We start from the raw sequence: 20,190 nt of genomic DNA on the forward strand, positions 1-20,190 counted from the left end.
AACAGTTAGGGCCGGGCCATTTTCCCTGGCAGTTTGGGAGTGGGAGACTGGATCAGCCATATATTACTTCTTCCTTTGGTCCTGCCAAACACTTGATTATTATGGAATTGCTGGGCCTATCTTTAACCTTCTGTTCACTTTATCAATGAGTCTCACAGTCTCGCCACCCCCACCCTGCTTTAAGGTTTGATCTTCCAATGGCATTCCTTTTCTTTTTCTCAAAAGCAGGGCCAATTTAGGGTTAAATCAGTGGTTCCCAACTCTGACAGCACAACAGAATTGCCTGGGGAGCTTTAAAAAAACCAAACACCTTTGCCCAGGTCTGAAACTAGTTCAACTGAATTAGAATGTCCGTGAGTAGGTCTCGACTTTCAGTATTGTTAAGCTCTCTGGGTGTTTCTACATGCCTCCAGGGTTGAGACCACAGTTGTAGGTGAAGGTGAAGTAAGTACCACTGTGATTTGAATGGGGCTGATAAGCCTTTGTACTCTCTTTAATGCCTGAAATTTCAATTATTCATTCTTTTTAGTAAAAATAGCCTCCTTCTCTAGGAATCCTTTCAAGTGCAAATTAGCCAGGGAACGTTAGTTCCTGACTCTTTAAGGTGAGTGCTTCTTGGGAACAATGGATAATATATAATAAAAGTCCTAAGTGCCTGGAGGTAAACAGAACAAGGAATAGGCTTTGCAATGGGGGCGGGGCTGGGTGGGTAGGTGGGGTAAAGTTACCTACCATCAAGGGAGGAAAGATTTCTGAGCTTTTCCTGACCTCACAATATTGCCTGGGACCAATCCAGCTTTGTGGACTACATATTTAAGATCTAGTCAAGTTTGACAATTTACTTTATCTGCCAAAGTAATGTTAAAAGAAAATTTAAATAAGCAAAACAGAGAGCAGACATTAGGAATGTAGGTTTGGAGCTATCCATAAATGCCCAACTTTTGAATTATCACTCACCATATGGATGTTTCTATTGCCAAGGGATCTGTTGTTGTTTTTTAAATTATATTAAATGTTCTTTATTCCCACCAATAACATTATTTCTCTTGCCAATTCATTTGGTCATTCAACAAAAATGTATTGAGCAACTAACTACTCTGAGCACGGCATGGTGTTAGATGGCATAAGGGAATACAGAACTAATATAAAATTCCATTTGCCGTTGAGTTTACAGGTTTTCAAAGCATTTCAACACAAATCTTATTTTGTCCTCATAACCACACTGAGTGATACAGGTTTCAGGTGCCATCCCCATTTTACATGAGAAATAGGCCCAGGGAAGGTTAAAATGACTTGGCAAAGTTACAAAGCACACAGACTTAATCCAAACCTAGTTTTTCTCTAATTCCAAATACAGTACTTCTCATACTGGGTTTCCCCGAAAATAAGACCTAGCTGGACAATCAGCTCTAATGCATCTTTTGGAACAAAAAGAAATATAAGACCCAGTCTTATTTTACTATAATATAAGACCGGGTCTATAATATATAATATAATTTAATTTAATATAATACTGGCTCTTATATTAATTTTTGCTCCAAAAGACACATTAGAGCTGATGGTCCGGCTAGGTCTTATTTTCAGGGAAACACGGTAGTTTATAATTTAGTAAGGAGATATGCCATAAAATCATCTCAAGTAATAGACAAATTATGAAAAGATGTTCAGAGCCCTGCTAACCAGGAGAAAGAAATTAGGAATAATAAAATAACTCTGTTATTGAGATAAGCCAAATCACAGTGCCCAAAAGGAGGCCAAGTTTGGATTCAGTTCAGGCATCATCAAGCAAGCAGGACACAGCAGCAAGCAGTGTACATTCAAGGAGAGCAGTTTGATTCTAGAGTGGCAGTTTGGTTCTAGAGTGTCAGTCCTTTCTCTAGTGGACACGCAGCCAAATGGCTGACCTTCACCAGAAGTAAAAAACAGCTCCTTCTGCCAAATCCAGGCACACACTGAATAAACGTGCTTGAGGACCCGTTATGATCCAGTCACTGAGTATACAAAGACAACTCTTCCCCTCAAACAGTTCTCAATTGGCCTAGTGGTTGAGGCAGACAATCACAGGACCAAGCCATAAAGGCTGCTAGAGGAACACAGAGGTGACACAGAAGTGAGAAGCCTACACAGCCTAGGAAGGTAAGGTGCGTGTGGTGGGAAAAGGGTGGGGGTGGGGAGTTAAGAAAAGCTTCCAGAAAGAGTAATTCAAATTAAATCCCTGATGGTAAGTGGGAATTAGCTAGGGAAGGGGAGTAGGAGGGAGCAAGGGGCACAAAGAAGAAAAATGGGGAGCAAGTTTAAATCCTGAACGTAACAGAATAAGACATATTCAGAAAATTGCAAGGGCCCAATTCTCAGGGAATAGTTTCATTCTTAAAAAGAAACCCTTTTGTGCTAAGGAGGGAAATCAAGGCAGCATCCCAGTCTCAAATCCTGTACAATTCCTAGGTCTCTTAGCACCAGGCCTTCCTTCTATAGCCTACTTGCTGTTGGACATGTGGCTACTGGTAATAATTCTTGCTTTGAGCCACACTTATTTAGGAATTGGACTTACAAGTTGGGCTCATCCTTAGATATAGGAGTTCAGAATCACAAAGTGTGGGGAGTGATGAGGCATAGGACATAAGATAATGAAAAAGAAATGAGATAATACAAATGCACATATGACTATAAGACGACAATGTTACAGGAATTCAGATGAAAATGAGAGCAGGGTTTGGGCAATGACAGCCAGTGGACCAAACCCAGCCGACTGCCTGTTTCTAAAAACAATGTTTTATTGGGACACTACCACCCTTGTTCATCTACATATTTTCTGTGGCTGCTTTTGTGTTAAAACAACAGAGTTCAGTAGTTGTGATAGACCTTATGGCCCACAGAGCTGAAATATTTCCTTTAGTCCTTCACAGAAAAAAAAAAATTGCTGACCTTTGCCCTTGAACATATTAAGGGCTAAAAATAGAGATATGGAGAATGTTTATGGGTGGCACAAAGGAGGAAGTAATTCAAAGCACACTAAGGATTTTTCTATTCCTAGTCTGCATCGTCTTTGATACAGATTTCAAAGAATAGCAAGAGAATATTGTTTGATAGAATAGCTAGATAAATTGTGGTATATTCACACAACAAAATACTACGCAGCATTGAAAATTCCAGCTACATGCATAAATCAGAGAAATACTGTTATATGGAAAAAGAAAATCACAGAAGAATACATATGATTTGATAACTTTTTTGTAAAGCTCAAAAATAAGGAAAACTTATGGATGTATGCGGTAAAACTATTAAAGTATAGAAGGGAAATAATAAACACAAAATCCAGGATAGGGTATTGCTCTGGGGGAGGCAAGCAGGGAGAATTTAGGTAGATTTAAAAGCATTGGTAATGTTCTAGTTCTTAAGCTGATGATGGGTTCATGGATGTTTGTTTTATTATTATGCTCCATAAATTACATGTCACAAGTATTCTTTTATATGTATTCAAATTGTATAATAAAAAGTTTTAAAAAGTCAAAGACAGCAAGTGGCAACCAGTTGAACTCTGGAGCATAGCAATTTGGAGAAATAATAGGTTGCAGAGATGGCAAATGACAACTAGGGCTAATTTTTGGAACTTTTAAGCATTTCTTGTGGGTTCCCTGAAATGCCTGGTGGAAGCACTCTCCAGCCTGGTGGAAAATAGACTTTCCATTGTTCACAAGATGGGGGCTTAGAGTTGTTGTAATTTATACATTAATTACATGAACCTAAACTTAGTTTATAGTATCAGGATGTGAGATCTGGACACTTATGGGTTACTTGAAAAATGGTAGTGTGTACAAAGACATGGAGGTATGAGAAAAATTGTGACCCATTTAAGTAAATGCAAGTATTATCATGCTGTGTGGCTGACTTGCACTAGACCTGTGGGAGGTATGGTGGGAGATAAGTCAGAGAGGCAGTCAGGATTCAGATAATGGTGAACATTGTATGCCATGCTCCAGTTTGGATTCAATCCAGCATTAAGGGCTTCAAGCAGGGAAGGGAGTAATATAATCAGCTGAACGTTTAGAGATGTCCAGGTCTCAACAACCTTTGGCTACAAAATAAGGTGACATCTCCCCTCACTCCCTGTCCTCCAACAAAACCCACTCCCCAAAGGTAAGTTCAGTTAACAGTTTGCTAATTAAATATGTATTTTTCTATACATTAAGCAACATGCAGAATTTTAGCTTTAAAAAAAAAGGATCATACTATAATAATTGTACTTTGACTTTATTTATTTTGCTTAATAGTACATCATGATCATCTTTTCTTGCCATTATACATAGATCTACCTCACCATTTTTAAGAGCAGCATAGTATACTGTACATACACCTGTCACTTTTTAGAAAATTCTAATTATCACACTTGATTGTTGTTTCATTTTCCCCTTTCCTTACTTTTGCTGACTGAATTTCCTTTTTTCCCTTTTTTTCAACTATTTACATTTTATTGATGGTTATCTTTCAGTTTTGTTTACTTACACAAATGACGCACATACACATTTGTCTTGTAAAAAAAAAACAAACAATGTAGAAGAATAGAGGATAAAATGTGAAGTGTCCCCCTTCGCTGTTAAGTTTGGTACATAGTTTTCCTCAGCATTTATGTACATATATATTTGTATATATACTAATAGGAAGCTTTGGTATTTTTTAATGGTATCATAACTGTACATGTAGCTCCACAATTTGCTTTTTAAACTTAATGTAATTTGGAGATCTTTCTATTACAGTACATAGATATCTCATTCTTTTTAAGGCTTGTATACTGTTTCATAGTAAAAACATACTACATTTTATTTAACTATTCCCTTATTTTTGGATATTTGGTTATTTCCAATTTTTTGCTACTACAAATATGTAGCAATGAACATCCAGTAATATAGATCTTCATGCGTGTATAAAAATATTTCTGAGGACGTACTTGAAGAAGTAGAATTGGGTTAAGGGGAAGGTATATTTACAATATCGCTAGATTGCCATATTACTCTTCAGAAATGTTGTACATACACTCCCACTTTCAGAATGACTGTTGATTGCCCACACCATTAGCAACACTAAATATTATCAAACTTTAAAGTTTTTGCAAAACATTATACAAATCCACTCTCACTATAAAACAACCACAAAAAATCAAGTGTCCTCTTGACCATCATCACCTGATACCAATCGTCTCTTGGGAAATTTATTTCCACCTTTCTGTTAATTTTCTATTAATGGTTTCATTATGCTTTATCTTCTTAGGAATAATTTCTTAATTTACTCAAGCTTCTTAAACATATTCTTAGCAATTATTTGAACTGAACTCTAAGTTTTATTAGTTCATTGACTTACCATTGTCTTCTGAGATGGCCTCATCATCACTCCCATCCCCTGATCCAGATGACTGTGACATCGTCTATCTTTGGGAGGCTATGTTAGAAAACAGAGAATTCACTTTTACAGCAGTCCTCTCCCGTATCTGATGGTGCTTTGGATTCATTGACTCTGGTTTCTCAACCAATTTTATCTTATTTGTTTGGTATCTTCAAGAAAATCCTCACAATCTTGGCCTGCTCATTGCACCCTTCCCTGTTATCCCTTGTGGTTATGGCTCTATTCTTATATTTATTTTCTTCTTTCATTTAAAACTAATTTGGGGATAAAAACTTATTTGTTCAGACTAACATATTAAACTAGAAGTCTGAGATGCCCTTTTAAAAATTACAATTACAAGTCAAGCCCCTGCTGGCTTGAATGCCAAGAAATAGTCTCCCTTCAAAGTGTACTGCAGCTATTTTGGAGGGTTCTCCAAAGTACAATCTCACTTGTGATCTGAAATTATCTAATTATCAGATCTCTAATTATCTTCTATTTTGGTCTTTTCATCAGGCTACAGAGCCATGGTTATTGAGGGTGCTCCTGTAGTCACCACTTTGCTAGGGAGGGTTTTCTTGACAGATAACTACAGCTCTAGCATATTTTTACCTAAACTCTGCATATTGTTGGTGAGTAAAGGCTGTAACTTCTAACATTCCTTTTCTAAAGTTTTGGGAATAATGAAAGAAAGCACAACATAGAGAATAACTTAAAATTGCCTAAAGATGTGGCATCTCTTTGTAGTCTTGGCCCAAAAGCAGGCCAATGGTCAGTAAGTTCCTAAAGGATACCCTCCCTGTATTTCACCATCTCCAACAGGCAGCTAACTCACCATTCCAGGAGGAGCAACACGACTTGTTGTTCTTGTTGTTCTATATCTAGTCCAATTGAAAACCCGAGGGTTCAGAAGAGCTTTCGTAAACAGTAAACACTATAGCAACGCTCACGCCCTTTCTTCACACAAAGTTCTACCCATGGATTTCTTGTGTAGTTAATGGTTTCAAGGATGATTGACAGCAGATATGACCAATCCCTTCAGAGGAAACCCCAATCATTTAACAGGGGCCTTATTGGTACCCAAAGCAAAAAAAACAAACAGAAAACTCAAAATGGTCTGAAATTGATACATTTCCCAAAGACTGCATTATTCTAACTTTGATAAGACCACCTATGGGTCATCTGCAGGCCAGACGAGGTTGTTCTGAACCACGACTGGCACAGTTTATACTTCGACACCACTGGGGATTCCCCTGCTGCTCCTCTGACACCACCCCAGTGGGGAGGTGGTGAGGCTTCAGGCTCCTCAAGTGGTCACCATTGATGGGGGAGTGACGTGGGAGTAGGAAATGGCGGTGGAGATGGGAGCCTATCAAGGGTGAAAGTCTAGGCTTCCCACTGGGCTATTCCTGGCATGGGTGATAGTGGGGCCACATTTTATTCCGTGATGAGTGACTAGAGTAAATCAGTTATCTAAAATTTTATGTCTTACAAGGTTGTTCCTTTCCTAATCCTTTGTCTAGCGAGAGCGGAATTTTGTGAGGGCTTTATTTGTGCTGACTAGTGTTTCACACATATCTTTTTCCATTATTGTGAGTGAGATATGTTTTTCTCCTGCTTCTATTTCTGTTATTGCTAGAATAAAAGAAAGCTACTGGAATATAATAGAATGTTAATTGTAAAATCTAGGTAGTGGGTACATTGGTGTTCACTATAAAATTAGTTAAACTTTGCTGTATGTTTGAAAATTTTTATAATCAGTATTGGACAATAAAACAGAAAGGAGCTACTTCATAATACTTTTTTTTTTTTAAGAGAAAGCTATGGGATTAGGTATATTTTTCTTACATCCAGCTTGTATCAGTTAGGGGTCTTGTTTGCAAATGACAGAAACTTAACTTGAATAAACTTAAGAGGAAAATGGAGTTTATTGGTTTATATAACTGGGAAGGATAGGGCAGATCTCAGACATGCCAGGATTCAGAGACTCAAATAGTATTAGGCTCTCACTCATCTCTTCATTTCTCTTCCCAGCTTCTCTCTTTTCTGCATTGCTTCATTCTCTAAGACTCTTCCATGTGGTAGAGACAGGACTACCAACTGTTCTGGGGTCACAATCTTACAGTTCAAGATCCAAAGAAAAGAGAAAGCTACTTCTTTACCTCTGATTTGGAATATGCCAAGGAAGGTCTTATATCTCTGGTGTGGGTCACATGCTTCCCCCTTAGAGCTGCCACTGTGTCCCGCAGGGTTTGATATTATGATTAGTCCATCCTGGGTTAGGTGCCCGTGTGTGTGTGTGTGTGTGTGTGTGTGTGTGTGTGTGTGTGTGTAGGGGGAATGAAGCAGGATAATATCATTGCCCATCCTACCAGGACTATATTGAAAGGACAGTGAAGGAGGAACAGATACCCAAAGGAAGAAGAATGCTATTACCAGAAGCAGGGAGAAAGGAATGCCGGGCAAACCAAAACAGCATGTGTCCACTATATAGACTTCTAAGTTTTAATCGTTTTTAAATTGTACTTCTTGGATTCTCAATGCATATAATCATATCTGCAAAAAATTACACTTTTTTCTCTTTCTTCCTTTTAGATTTATGTAGCTTATTTCATTTTCTTGGTATATCACATTTCAGAACCTTCAAAACACTATATTTCATGGGAAATGACTTGATTATGATGATTGCTCATAGCTTTTTGAAACTCTTTGGAAAGTTCTCTTTTATTCCATTGTACTTAGAGTTTTTATAAAGAATAGCTGCTGGTTTTTATTAATTTATTTTATTGAGGTAACATAGATTAATAATATATAAATTTGAGGTATACCACATTATAATTCAATATCTGTATACTCTATTTCATGCTTACCACCAAAAGTCTAGTTTCCATCTGTTAGCATATATTATAGTTGACCGCCTTTACCCATTTCACCCTCTCCCATCCTCCTTCCTCTCTGGTAACCACCATTCTGTTTGTACCTATGAGTTTGTTTTTGTTTTGTTACATTTGCCCATTTGTTACTTTTTTTGTTTTATATTCCACATATGAGTGAAATTATATGTTTTTTGCCCTTTTCCATCTGACTTATTTCATAGCCGCTGATTTTTATCCAGTGCCTTTTGTCCACCCATTGACAGATAAGACTACATAAAAATTAAAAATTTTGTAAGGAGTACAGAAGTGAAGTACAGAAACCACGTGAAAACCATAAGGACAAAGAAAAACTGGAATGTAGATTCCACCTTCCATGAAACTAGGAGATAAATGTTACATGAGAGCGCAACTTACGAAGATGGAAATACGGTCATCAAGTGCCTGAATGATGATATCTAGCACTAGTAGAAGCACTTACAATGTGTCAGGGACTGTTTTAAGTGCTTCATGTATGTTACCCCAGCAAAGAGATTTGTTATTTGTGGAAATTGAACCAGAGAGATCAGGATGCTCATGATACAGCTGGTTCGGCTTGTGAAAATTCATTGAACTATATACTTATCATTTGTTCACTTCTGTATTCATCAGTAAGAAGTCTTAAAAATAGATTAAAAAACAAGTAAATGAAAACTAACCAGATAGATTATAGACTTGGAGACAAATAGGGGTAGTAAAGTGTGCTAGATTGAAAAGAGAGGAAAGTCAGGGATTCACATCCCACATCAAGTTCCCAGAATATAGGCAACCAGGCTTATATCCCAAGTAGGAGATTTAAACTATTTTTCTCTGGAGAACTGAAACACCCTACCCCAGAGAAAAACTACTGATATCCTAATCAAAACCCATGCTGTCATCCAATCACCATACAACAAAGTCCACCCCACACCAGCCACACTGAACTTCTAATCAGCTTTTTAGTGCCTCACTATTCTATATGAACAAATGATCAAGGATTTCAGACAGTTCAGGGAAAGTTCCAACATGAAAGCCAGAGGCCAAACCAAAACAACAACAACAACAACAACAAAAACAAAAGCAGGGAGGGGGGACTTGGATAAAACCAAGACAATGCAGGGAGCAGATGAAAACAAAGTCAACTGCTATGCTTTTACTCCAATTAGTATGTTCAGATAAATGAGAGACAGTGTTATACTCATAAAACATGAAACAGGAGTGAGTGAAAAAGAAGGCCACATAAAGGCACACTACTGTGAAATTTCAGAATCTCAGAATTAAAGAGCAGTCCTTAAAAGCTTCCAGAAGTAGAAGGTCCTATACAGAGTATTTGGTATAAGAATGGCATTGGGCTCCTCAACAGAAATAGGTAACGCTGAAAGGCAACAGATTCTTAGTGAATATTCTTAATGAATATCATTTCCAACATATAATTCTATATTAAGCCAAACTACAAATTGTTAGAATAGAATACATACATTTTCAGACAGGTAGTGCTCAAAAATTTTCATCCCATGCACCCTCTATGAAGAAGTGACTGGGGGGCCAGCCTGGTGGCTCAGGGGGTTGGAGCACCATGCTCCTAACAGCGAGGTCACTGGTTCGATTCCCACATGAGCCAGGAAGCTGCGCCCTCTACAGCTAAGATTGTGAACAACGGCTCTCCCTGGAGCTGGGCTGCCATGATCAGCCAGAGGTTGGTGTGAGCTGCTACCAGCTGCTGTGTGCTGCTGTGAGCTGCTGTGCTGCTGTGGGCTACTGTGTGCTGCCAGGAGCGGCCAGTGGCCAGCGTGAGTAGCTGGTAGCCATTGTGAGTGGCCAGCAGCTGGTGAGAGCTGCTGTGAGCGGCCAGCTGACGACTGGCAACTGACTGCCTCAACCGGGAGGAACGCAAGGCTCATAATACCAACATGGGCCAGGGAGCTGTGTCCTACACAACTAGACAGAAACAACAGCTTGAACCGGAGTGTGGGGGGAAGGTGGAATAATGGGGGGAAAAAGAAGTGGCTGTGGAGAGATCTGAGATACCAGAGTAGATAAATGCTGTGCTTGCCTTACCCCGTGAACACATCAAAATTACAACTAAATTATAAAACATTAACCTGGAGAACCACCTGAAGTCTAGCTGAACAGAAGTTTTATAACTAAGGATACACAAAAGAAGCCATGTCAAGACTGGTAGGAGGGGTAAAGATGCGAAACGGGCAGGCCCCAAACCTCCATGTGGAGGGATATCTCAGCCACAGAGATTCCCCACAGAGGATCAAGGAACCCCAGACCCACACCAGGCTCCCCAGGCTGGAATACTGGTCCCAGAGGAGGAGTCCCCACAATATCTGGATCTGAAAAACTGGGGATTCCAACCATCCGGTTGGGATGGAAGGCTGCAGGAAACCCAGACATACTCTTAGACTCACACAGACTCACTTGCAGGCACTCACCCTGGGCTCTGGCAGAGGACAGTGAATCAGGGTGTCAGAGACCTACTGGAGGGCAGACTGAAGTGTGTGGCTGCAGGGTGAGGGCTGAAAGATGGTCACCATTTTCCTGTGTGGGATCTTCCTTCTGTGCAGCTAGCAGGCGTGCACCATCTTTTCTGTGCTGACCCATCCCCAACGCCCATGGCTAAATCTTGATCTGGATTGGTCTGGTGAGGTCCATTTGCTCCACCCTGGTGACTCACTGAGACCCTGCCACACCCAACTCCATACCACACAATGCTTTATTGGTAGCCGAACCTTACAGAGCCAGCAAACTGCAGCAGGCCTTGGTGTACCCTGGCTTTTTTTTTTTTTTTGCCCAGGCTTGGTAATGGTCACAGCCATCCTTAGTTCACAGCATGGCCTCTCCCACAAATCAACTGTGGATCACTTTATAGCTCCATAGGAGGAGCTATAGGTAGTCCTCGAGTTCACAGGATGAGGAGACAGGTAGTCCTCATCCAGTCACAGGCAGTTGCTGACCTGGGCCTGCACTGGAGCCCCTCCCCAGGGACCCCGGAACCAACATACCTGGAGGTTGACTTCAGATCACAGCAGTCTTAACATGCACCAGAGCCCACTGGGGGGAATCCCACTCCATTTAATAAGCCCCCCCCCCATAGCCTGTAAACTATGGACAAGGCCAAACACCACAGCCAGTCAGGCTGAGGGTCAATCCTAACTACTGACATGCCAATAGCAATCAAGGCTCAACTATAGCAGGAGGGTACACACAACCCACAGAAAGTTGACTTCTGAAGCACCAAGTGCAGGTGACCAAGAAGACTGTGTCACTGGGCCCCATAGGGCACCTACAACATAAGGCCTCCCAGCAAGACTGGGAAAACTAGCAGATCTACCTAACACATAGGAACAAACACAGAGAAGCAGCCAAAATGAGAAAACATATGTCTGGAATGAAAGAAGAGGAGAAAACTCCAGAAACAGAATTAAATGAAATGGGGACAAGCAACCTACCAAAGACACAGTTCAAACCACTGATTATAAGAATGCTCAAGAAACTTAGTGAGAACTTCAACAAAGAGATAGGAAGCATGAATAAAGACATAGAAATAATAAAAAGAACCAGTCAGAAGTGAAGAATAAAACAACTGAAATGAAAAATGTACTAGAAGGAAACACCACCAGACTAGATGAAGCATAGGATCGAATCAGCAATTTGGAAGACAAGGCAGCAGAAAACACCCAATCGGAACAACAAAAGGAAAAAAATAATACAAAAGTAATGATAGTTTAAGAGGCCTCTGGGACAACATCAAGCATAACAACATTTGCATTATGGTGTACCAGAAGGAGAAGAGAGGAAGCAAGAGATTGAGAACCTGTTTAAAGAAATAATGATGCAAAATTTTCCTGACCTGGTGAAGGAAATAGACATATAAGCCCAGAAATTAAACAGAGAGTCTCAAACAAGGTGAACCCAAACAGCCCACATCAAGACACATTATAATTAAAATGGCAAAGGTTAAAGACAAAGACAGAATTTTCAAAGCAGCAAGAGAAAGGCAACTAAAAACTTATAAGGGAGCTCCCATAAGAGTGTCAGCTGATTTCTCAACAGAGATCTTGCAGGACAGAAGGGATTGGCAGGAAATACTCAAAGTGATGAAAACCAAGGATCTGCAGTCAAGACTACTCTATCCAGCAAGACTATCATTTAAAATCAAAGGAGAGATAAAGAGCTTGCCAGACAAGGAAAAGCTAAAAGGAGTTCATCGCTATCAAATAAGTATTACAAGGAATGTAGAGGTACTGCTTTAAGACAGAAGAAAAAAAGATAAAAAATATGAATTATAAAATGGCAATAACAATGCATCTGTCAACAATTACATTCAATCTAGATGGATTAAATGTTCCTAGCAAAAACAGGGTGGCTGAATACATAAGAAAATAAAACTCTTACATATGCTGTCTATAAGAGACTCACTTCAGATTGAAAGACACACACAGACTGAAAGGAAAAGGATGAAAAAAGTTATTTCATGAAGATGGAAATGAAAAAAAAAAAAGTTGCGTTAGCAATACTTATACCAAACAAAAAAAGACTTTAAAACAAAGTCTATAAGGAGAAAAAGAAGGACCCAGTAATCCCACTTCTGGTATTTATCAGAGGAAACCCAAAATAGTACTTCGAGGAGAATTGTGCATCCATGTGTTCATTACAGCATTATTTACAATGGCCAAGATATAGAAGTACCCTGGGTGTCCACTGATGGAAGAATGGATAAAGAGGAGGTGGTATATGCAAGGTCAGATAATTAAGTTCACAAACTCATCCTAGAAAACGTGCTACATACCTCATTGCTGAATATCACTACGTTCACCTTTGAAGTACTCCCCTTGGGAAGCTATGCACCAACGCCAGAGCCTAGTCCACCCTTCAAAACAATTTTGGAACTCTTTCTGGAATGGCCATCAGAGCTGTCGTCATATTAGCCTTTATATCCTGAATGTCATCAAAATGTCTTTCTTTCAATATTTCCTTTACCTTCAGGTAAAGAACACAGTCATTGAGGGCCAGATCAGGTGAGTAGGGAGGGTGTTCTGATACAGTTATTTGTTTACTGGCTAAAATGTCCCTCACAGACAGTGCCATGTGATCTGGTGCATTGTCGTGATGCAAGAGTCATGAATTGTTGGCTATAAGTTCAGGTCATTTTCCTCTAACTTTTTCATGCAGCCTTTTCAGCACTTCCAAATAATAAACTTGGTTAACTGTCCAGGTGGTGCAAATTCATAATGAGTAATCCCTCTGATATCAAAAAAGGTTAGCAACATCGTTGCAACAAGTTTGTGAACTTAATTGTCAGACCTCATATATACAATGGAATATTGCTCGGCCATGGAAGGGAATGAGTTCTTTTCTTCTGCAGCAGTATGGGTGGACCTGGAGGGTACTGTGCTGAGTGGAGTGTCAGAGAAAGACAGGTGAAATGTGATTTCGCATATATGTGGAATAAAAGAACAAAATAAACAAAACAGAAACCCACTCATAGATACAGAGAACATCTTGATGGTTGCCAGGCGGTAGGGGGGTTGAGAGGGTGGGGGAAAAACAGGAAGGGATTAAGAAGCACAAATTGTTGTTACAAAGTAGTCATGGGGATGTAAAGTAAAGCATAGGGAATATAGTCAATAATATAGTAATAGCTATGTATAGTGCTAGGTGAGTTCCAGACTATTCAGGGGGATCACTTCTTAAATTATACAAATGTCTAACCACTATGCTGTACACTTGAAATTAATATAAAATAATACTGAATGTGAACTGTAATTGAAAAATTATGGGTGTGGCGGGGAGTGAAAGGGAATGAGGTTCAAGTTTCCAGGTATAAAACAAATAAGTCATGGGGATGTAATGTACAGCATGGAAAATGTAGTCAATAATATTGTGATAGCATAATATGGTGTTGGTTCCTGGACTTATGGTGATCACTTCTTTAGGTATATGAATGTTGAACAACTATCGTGTACACCTGAAACTGATATGATGTTGTGTGTTAGCTATATTTTTTAAATAAAACTTGTAATAAAAGAAGTGACTGGAGGATATAGCTCACTAAACTTAGAAAGCAAACCAGAAAAGAAGACATGGCATACAGGGAACTGAAGATCTGACACAAGAGATTGGAGTGTGAAGATAGGGGCTCCGAACAACAAAAAAAGGAACTCAGAGATTATTAATTTAACTGTGTAAAAAATTATATTGAAAATTTGTTGCATAGTTTGGGAAGACTCAGCCATAGGTGCAAACAGTGCTGCCATGTATAACTGCTCAGGCTGTGCACTGCACAAATCCATGGAGCACCATAGGAAACTAAGCAAATGAAAAGAAGAGATAATTATTAAATCCAGGAAAATAAAAATTTGTTTAAGAATGGAAATGTAATCATAATATACTACCTGGCTCATCAGTAAATTATTTATACATAATCATAACGATGTAAACATAATAGTTTATCGAAAAGTTGTTATACCTTTATTGAGAATGTGAGGAGGAGAGAATAGGGAAAAATATAAGAGGGATAAATATCCTATAGCCACACCAGCCTGAACATGTTGGCTCTTGTCTGATCTTGGAAGGTAAGCAGGGCCGGGCATAGTTAGTACTTGGATGGGAGGGCTAAATAAATCATTGTACATCTGTGCAATAGAACATTATGCAGCTGTTAAAAAGTAAGTTATGGAACTATATAGACACCATCTAAAAGGTGTCCATGGTGCATTAAGTGGGAAATGAAGTAAGTTGTAGCCCAATTTGTATTGACTAGTCTCATTTTTGTTTAAAAATATAAATATATATATTTGCCTTATATATTTGTGTAAGCATAGTAACAAGTCAAGAAGACCATACAGCAAACTTGATGTAGGTAATTTCTGGGAGATGGTATTAGAAAGGCAGAAGGATACATATATTTTTATATCTGTATCTATATCTATATCTATATATCTATATCTATCTATGTCCTGCAGGGTTGCCAAGAGAATTACTTCTGGTAGATATGCTGATGACCCAGGTTGGTTGAATTGGGTAGGTTGTGGGAGCAGGAGAGGGAGGAGGCACTTTAGTATGGAACTAGTATGTCCCTAGTTCCTTAGCACAATTCTTGGAGAGGCCTCGTCATAGTTAATGGTCTCTGAGGGCTGTTGACATTTACATTAAAGATCTCTTCGCTTATTGCTGATGGTGTCTCTCTTAGAAGCGAGGGGGATTATGTCATAAATATGGCAGTGTGAGGTGAGCCTCTTGAGATCTCCCCTGGAATTTACAACAAACTGAATAACTATAATTTCAGAAAGGACTCCCTGCACAGCAGACAGGCAAGACTAAGAGGCACCCAACTGAAATCATGTAAAGGTGGGCAAATTGGGTGAGCGGGGGAGGAGGGAAGCAGGAATTACAGAAGCACGGGACGCTGCATGGGCCGCAGGACGCAGACAGAACATGGAGCTCTGAACTCCCTGCATTCCGAAGCTATCACAGTCATAGGAGAGGGAGGAATTTGGGCTGCTAGTGCTCCACTAATGACCCACAGTTCTGCCTGAGAGATCAGCATATAACACAGCTGAACCCAAAGCTCATGGCACAGACCTCAGAGCAAAGACTGAGGGAAGAAGGATGAAAATAGTGGTTTAAGCCCTCACTGCCAAGCAGAGGATGGAAAGCATAGGCTCGGAGCCTAGCTGGCTTCCTCCCCAACCTCCCAGAGCTCGCCCTACACCCACCCTTCTAGTGCTAGAATCTCAAAGGTAGAAGTGTCAGATGAAAAGAACAGAATATTTGTGGTTCTGAAAACTGTGGACTACAGCCATGGACTCCCAGCCCAACTAGTTCCAGCGAAGGGGAGGGAGCCTTGGGTGTAGGACTGGCTATGTTGGTGGTCACCACCATTGCTCTGGGAAACCTCTCACAGCCCACCCTGCCCCTGTCCCCACCTATCTGGGCAGATCCCTGCAGAAGTAAACAGAGCCTCTGAAGCACATAGACTCTGAAACTGGTGTGGGGAGAGCTTTGGAACTTCAGAATCTCTCCAATTGCCCCAAGGAGGCACTGCCCTGAGACCCTAGTGACCTGCTCACAGAAGAGAAGCCCACCTTCCAGTGAATCCCCCAATTGTGTGAGAAGCCCAAACAATGCAGTGAAAATATAACACTAAAGCATGAGAGAGAATAAAAATCTGCAGTCAGAGAGAAAATAAATTATTCTACCAACACCTACTGGAAAACAAAAGAAAGTCCTCTTCCTATCAACCTGTTGCAGAACCCAATCCTGTAGATGCCTAGGAAAAGAAATAATAATTCATTAATTACCGTGAATAATCAAGGTAACAAGACAAATCAGAAAGAAAATGAACTTAAAGACATAGAAATGTGTGACTATATTGACAGAGGATTCAAGATTGCAGTTCTTTAAAAATTCAATGAGAAGCAAGAAACACAGACAGACGGTATAATGAACTCAGAAACACAATCAAACAACAAAATGAACATTTCACCAAAGAGATTGAAATTTTGAAAAAGAACCAAATACAATACTGGAGATTAAGAACTCAATAAAAGAAATGAAGAATTAAATAGCCATAGTAGAGTTGACCAGATGGAGGAAAGAATCAATGACATCGAAGATAGAAATCTGGAAATGACACAGATGTAAGAAGAAAGAGACTTGAGACTTAAAAGAAATGAAAGAACTCAACAAGAACTTTCTGACTCCATCAGAAAGAGCAATATAAGAATAATGGGCATACCAGAAGGAGAAGAAATGGAGAATGAAACAGAGACTGTATTCAAACAAATAGTCGACAAGAACTTACCAAACTTGTGGAAAGAGCTGGATCTTCAAATCCAAGAAGCAAATAGAGCACCTAATTACCTCAACATCAACAGGCCTTCTCCAAGGCACATGGTTTTAAAGCTGTCAAAACTTAACGATAAAGAAAGAATCCTCAAGGCTGCCAGGGAAAAAAGACAGTAACCTAAAAAGGAAACCCATTAGATTATCATCAGATTTTTCAGCAGAAACTCTACAGCCAGGAGGGAGTGAAATCAAATATTCAAAATCTTGAAAGACAGAAATTATGAGCCAAGAATAATATATCCAGCAAAGATATCCTTTAGCTATGAAGGAGGAATAAAGACCTTTCCAGAAATACAGATGCTGAGGGAATTTTCTAACACACGACCTGCACTACAAGCAATACTGAAGGAGGCTATTCGACCAGCATAAACAGGGATAATTTGTGGCAACCAAAACATAAAAGAGGGAGAGCAAAGGCCTGAACTGGAATATGGGAATGGAGAAAGTAAGCATGCTGAAGAAAATGGAATACTCTAAATATCAAAATTTCTGTTACATAAGCAATGGTAGCCACTCAAAAAAAAAATCCAGAACTGAAATATATAATGTAATGAAAGAAGAAACAGAAGGAAAAATCATAGACTAACAAGACACAGAAATAATACACAACAACAAAAACGGAAAGGAACAGTGGAGACACAGTCTTCCCAGGAAACCAAACATAGAATGATAGGAAATCCTCACATATCAATAATCACCCTAAGTGTAAGTGGACTGAACTCACCAATAAAAAGGCACAGAGTAGCACATTGGATCAAAAAACTAAACCCAACCATGTGCTGCCTCTAAGAGACCTATCTTATCTACAAGGACAACCATAGACTCAAAGTGAAAGGGTGGGAATTCACATTCCAAGCAAATGGTATCCAGAGAAAATCAGGTGTAGCCATACTGATATCAAATGAAACAGACTTCAGGATAAAAAGGTAACAAGAGACAAAGACGGACATTTCATAATGATAAAGGCGACTACACAACAAGAATACATAACAGTCATCAATATTTATGCCCCCAATCAGGGAGCACTGAAATATACCAGCAACTACTAACAGAACTAAAGGGAGAAACAGACCAAAACACAATTAGGGGACCTAAATACATCATTGATAGCTATGGATAGATCATCCAAACAGAAAATAAATAAAGAAATATTAGCCCTAAATGACACATTAGATGAAATGGACATAACGGGCATTTGTAGAGCACTACTGGGTCAAAGAAGAAATAACAGGAGAAATCAAAAGATATATAGAAACAAGTGACACTGAAAACACATCCTACAAAAATTTTTGGGATGCAGTGAAAGCAGTTTTAAGAGGGAAAGTCATATAATTACAGGTTTATCTCAAAAAAGAAGAAAAAAAACAGATAAAAAAGGTCACATTACACCTTAAAGAACTAGAACAAGAAGGACAAATGAAACCCAATGTCAACAGAAGGAAGGAAATAAAAATCAGAGCAGAGCTAAATGAAATGGACAACAAAAAGATGATAGAAAAAATTAATGCAACAAGAACCTGGTTTTTAGAAAAGATTAATAAAATTGAAAAACCATTGGCTAGACTCACTAAGATAAAAGGAGAAAAGACACAAATAAAATCAGAAACAAAAGGGGGGGAGTTACCATGGATGCCACAGAAATACAAAGGATCATCAATTAATATCATGAAGGGCTATGTGTCACAAAATTCAATAGCCTAGAAAAACTGGATGTCTTCTTAGAAACACATAGTCTTCCTAGGCTGAATCATGAAGAAATGGAAAATCTCAATAGACTGATCAACAGTAAGGAAATTGAATCATTCATCTAAAACCTTACCAAAAGCAAAATTCCGAGAACAGATTGCTTCACTAATGAATTCTACCAAACACTCAAAGAGGATCTAATACCAATCTTGCTCAAACTCTTCCAAAAAATTGAAGATGAGACAGTATTCCCTAACGTTACCCTGATACCAAAACCTGGTAAAGATAACACAAAAAAAGAAAATTACAAACCAATTTCTCTGATGAATACAGATGCAAAAGTCCTAAAGAAAATTCTAGCAAATCAAATGCAACAATACGTTAAAAAGATTATACATCACGACCAAGTAGGGTACATCCCATGGCACAAGGATGTTTCAACATACGCAAGTCGATCAGTGTGATACATTACATAAACAAAATAAAGGACAAAAATCATATGATTATATCAATAGATGCAGAAAAATCGTTTGACAAGATACATCTATTTATGATGAAAATACTTAGTAAAATGGGTATAGAAGGAAAAAAACCTCAATATAATAAAGGTCATATATTACAAACCCTCAGCTAATGTTATCATCAATGGTGAAAATCTGACACCCTTTGCTGTATGTTCAGGAACACAACAGCGCTGTCCCCTATCACCTCTGCTTTTCAACATAGTATTAGAAGTCCTAGCCAGAGCAATCAGGCAAGAGAAAGAAATAAAAGGAATCCAAATAAGGGAATGAAGAAGTTAAATTGTCACTTTTTGCAGATGACATGTTGCTATATATAGAAAACCCTAAAGACTCCACCAAAAAGCTATTAAAACAAATGATTACAGTAAAGTTGCTGGCTACAAAATCAATGTACAAACGTCCTTTCCATTCCTATCTACTAACAACGAAATCTCAGAAAAAGAAACAACAACAAAAAAAATTTCTTTTGTAACTGAAAGAAAAAGAATAAAATACCTAGGAATAAACTTAACCAAGGATGTGAAAGACTTCCATACTGAAAACTATAGGACATTTTAAAACTAAATTGAAGAAGACACAAATAAATGGAAAGACATTCCGTGTTCATGGATTGGAAGAATCAACATAGTGAAAATGGCCATATTACCCAAAGTAATATACAGATTTAATGCAGTTGCCATCAAAATCCCAATGGCATTTTTTAACTTAATAGAACAATAAATCATCAGATTTGTATGGAACCACAAAACCCCAAATAGCCAAAGCAATCCTAAGGAAAAAAAACAATGCTGGAGGTATCACACTCCCTGACTTCTGCTTGTACTATAGTACAACAATAATCTAAACAGTATGGT

At 38.8% G+C, this 20,190-nt stretch overlaps 1 protein-coding gene across 2 annotated transcripts in view; it reads right to left on the bottom strand.

Moving 5' to 3' along the window:
- The window catches only part of CUL4B (cullin 4B), a 117,473-nt gene that overhangs the window by 39,391 nt on the left and 57,892 nt on the right, over positions 1 to 20,190 (bottom strand). For both annotated transcript variants that reach the window (XM_019717655.3, XM_088794850.1), the window contains exon 2: positions 5,356 to 5,433. In XM_019717655.3, coding sequence (XP_019573214.2) covers positions 5,356 to 5,416 — 61 coding nt within the window. In that variant the 5' untranslated portion in view covers positions 5,417 to 5,433. The remainder of the gene's footprint in view (positions 1 to 5,355; positions 5,434 to 20,190) is intronic.

This window comes from Rhinolophus sinicus, chromosome 18, assembly GCF_057876585.1.
Source record: "Rhinolophus sinicus isolate RSI-liver-muscle chromosome 18, RSI-T2T, whole genome shotgun sequence".
Classification (NCBI taxonomy): domain Eukaryota; kingdom Metazoa; phylum Chordata; class Mammalia; order Chiroptera; family Rhinolophidae; genus Rhinolophus; species Rhinolophus sinicus.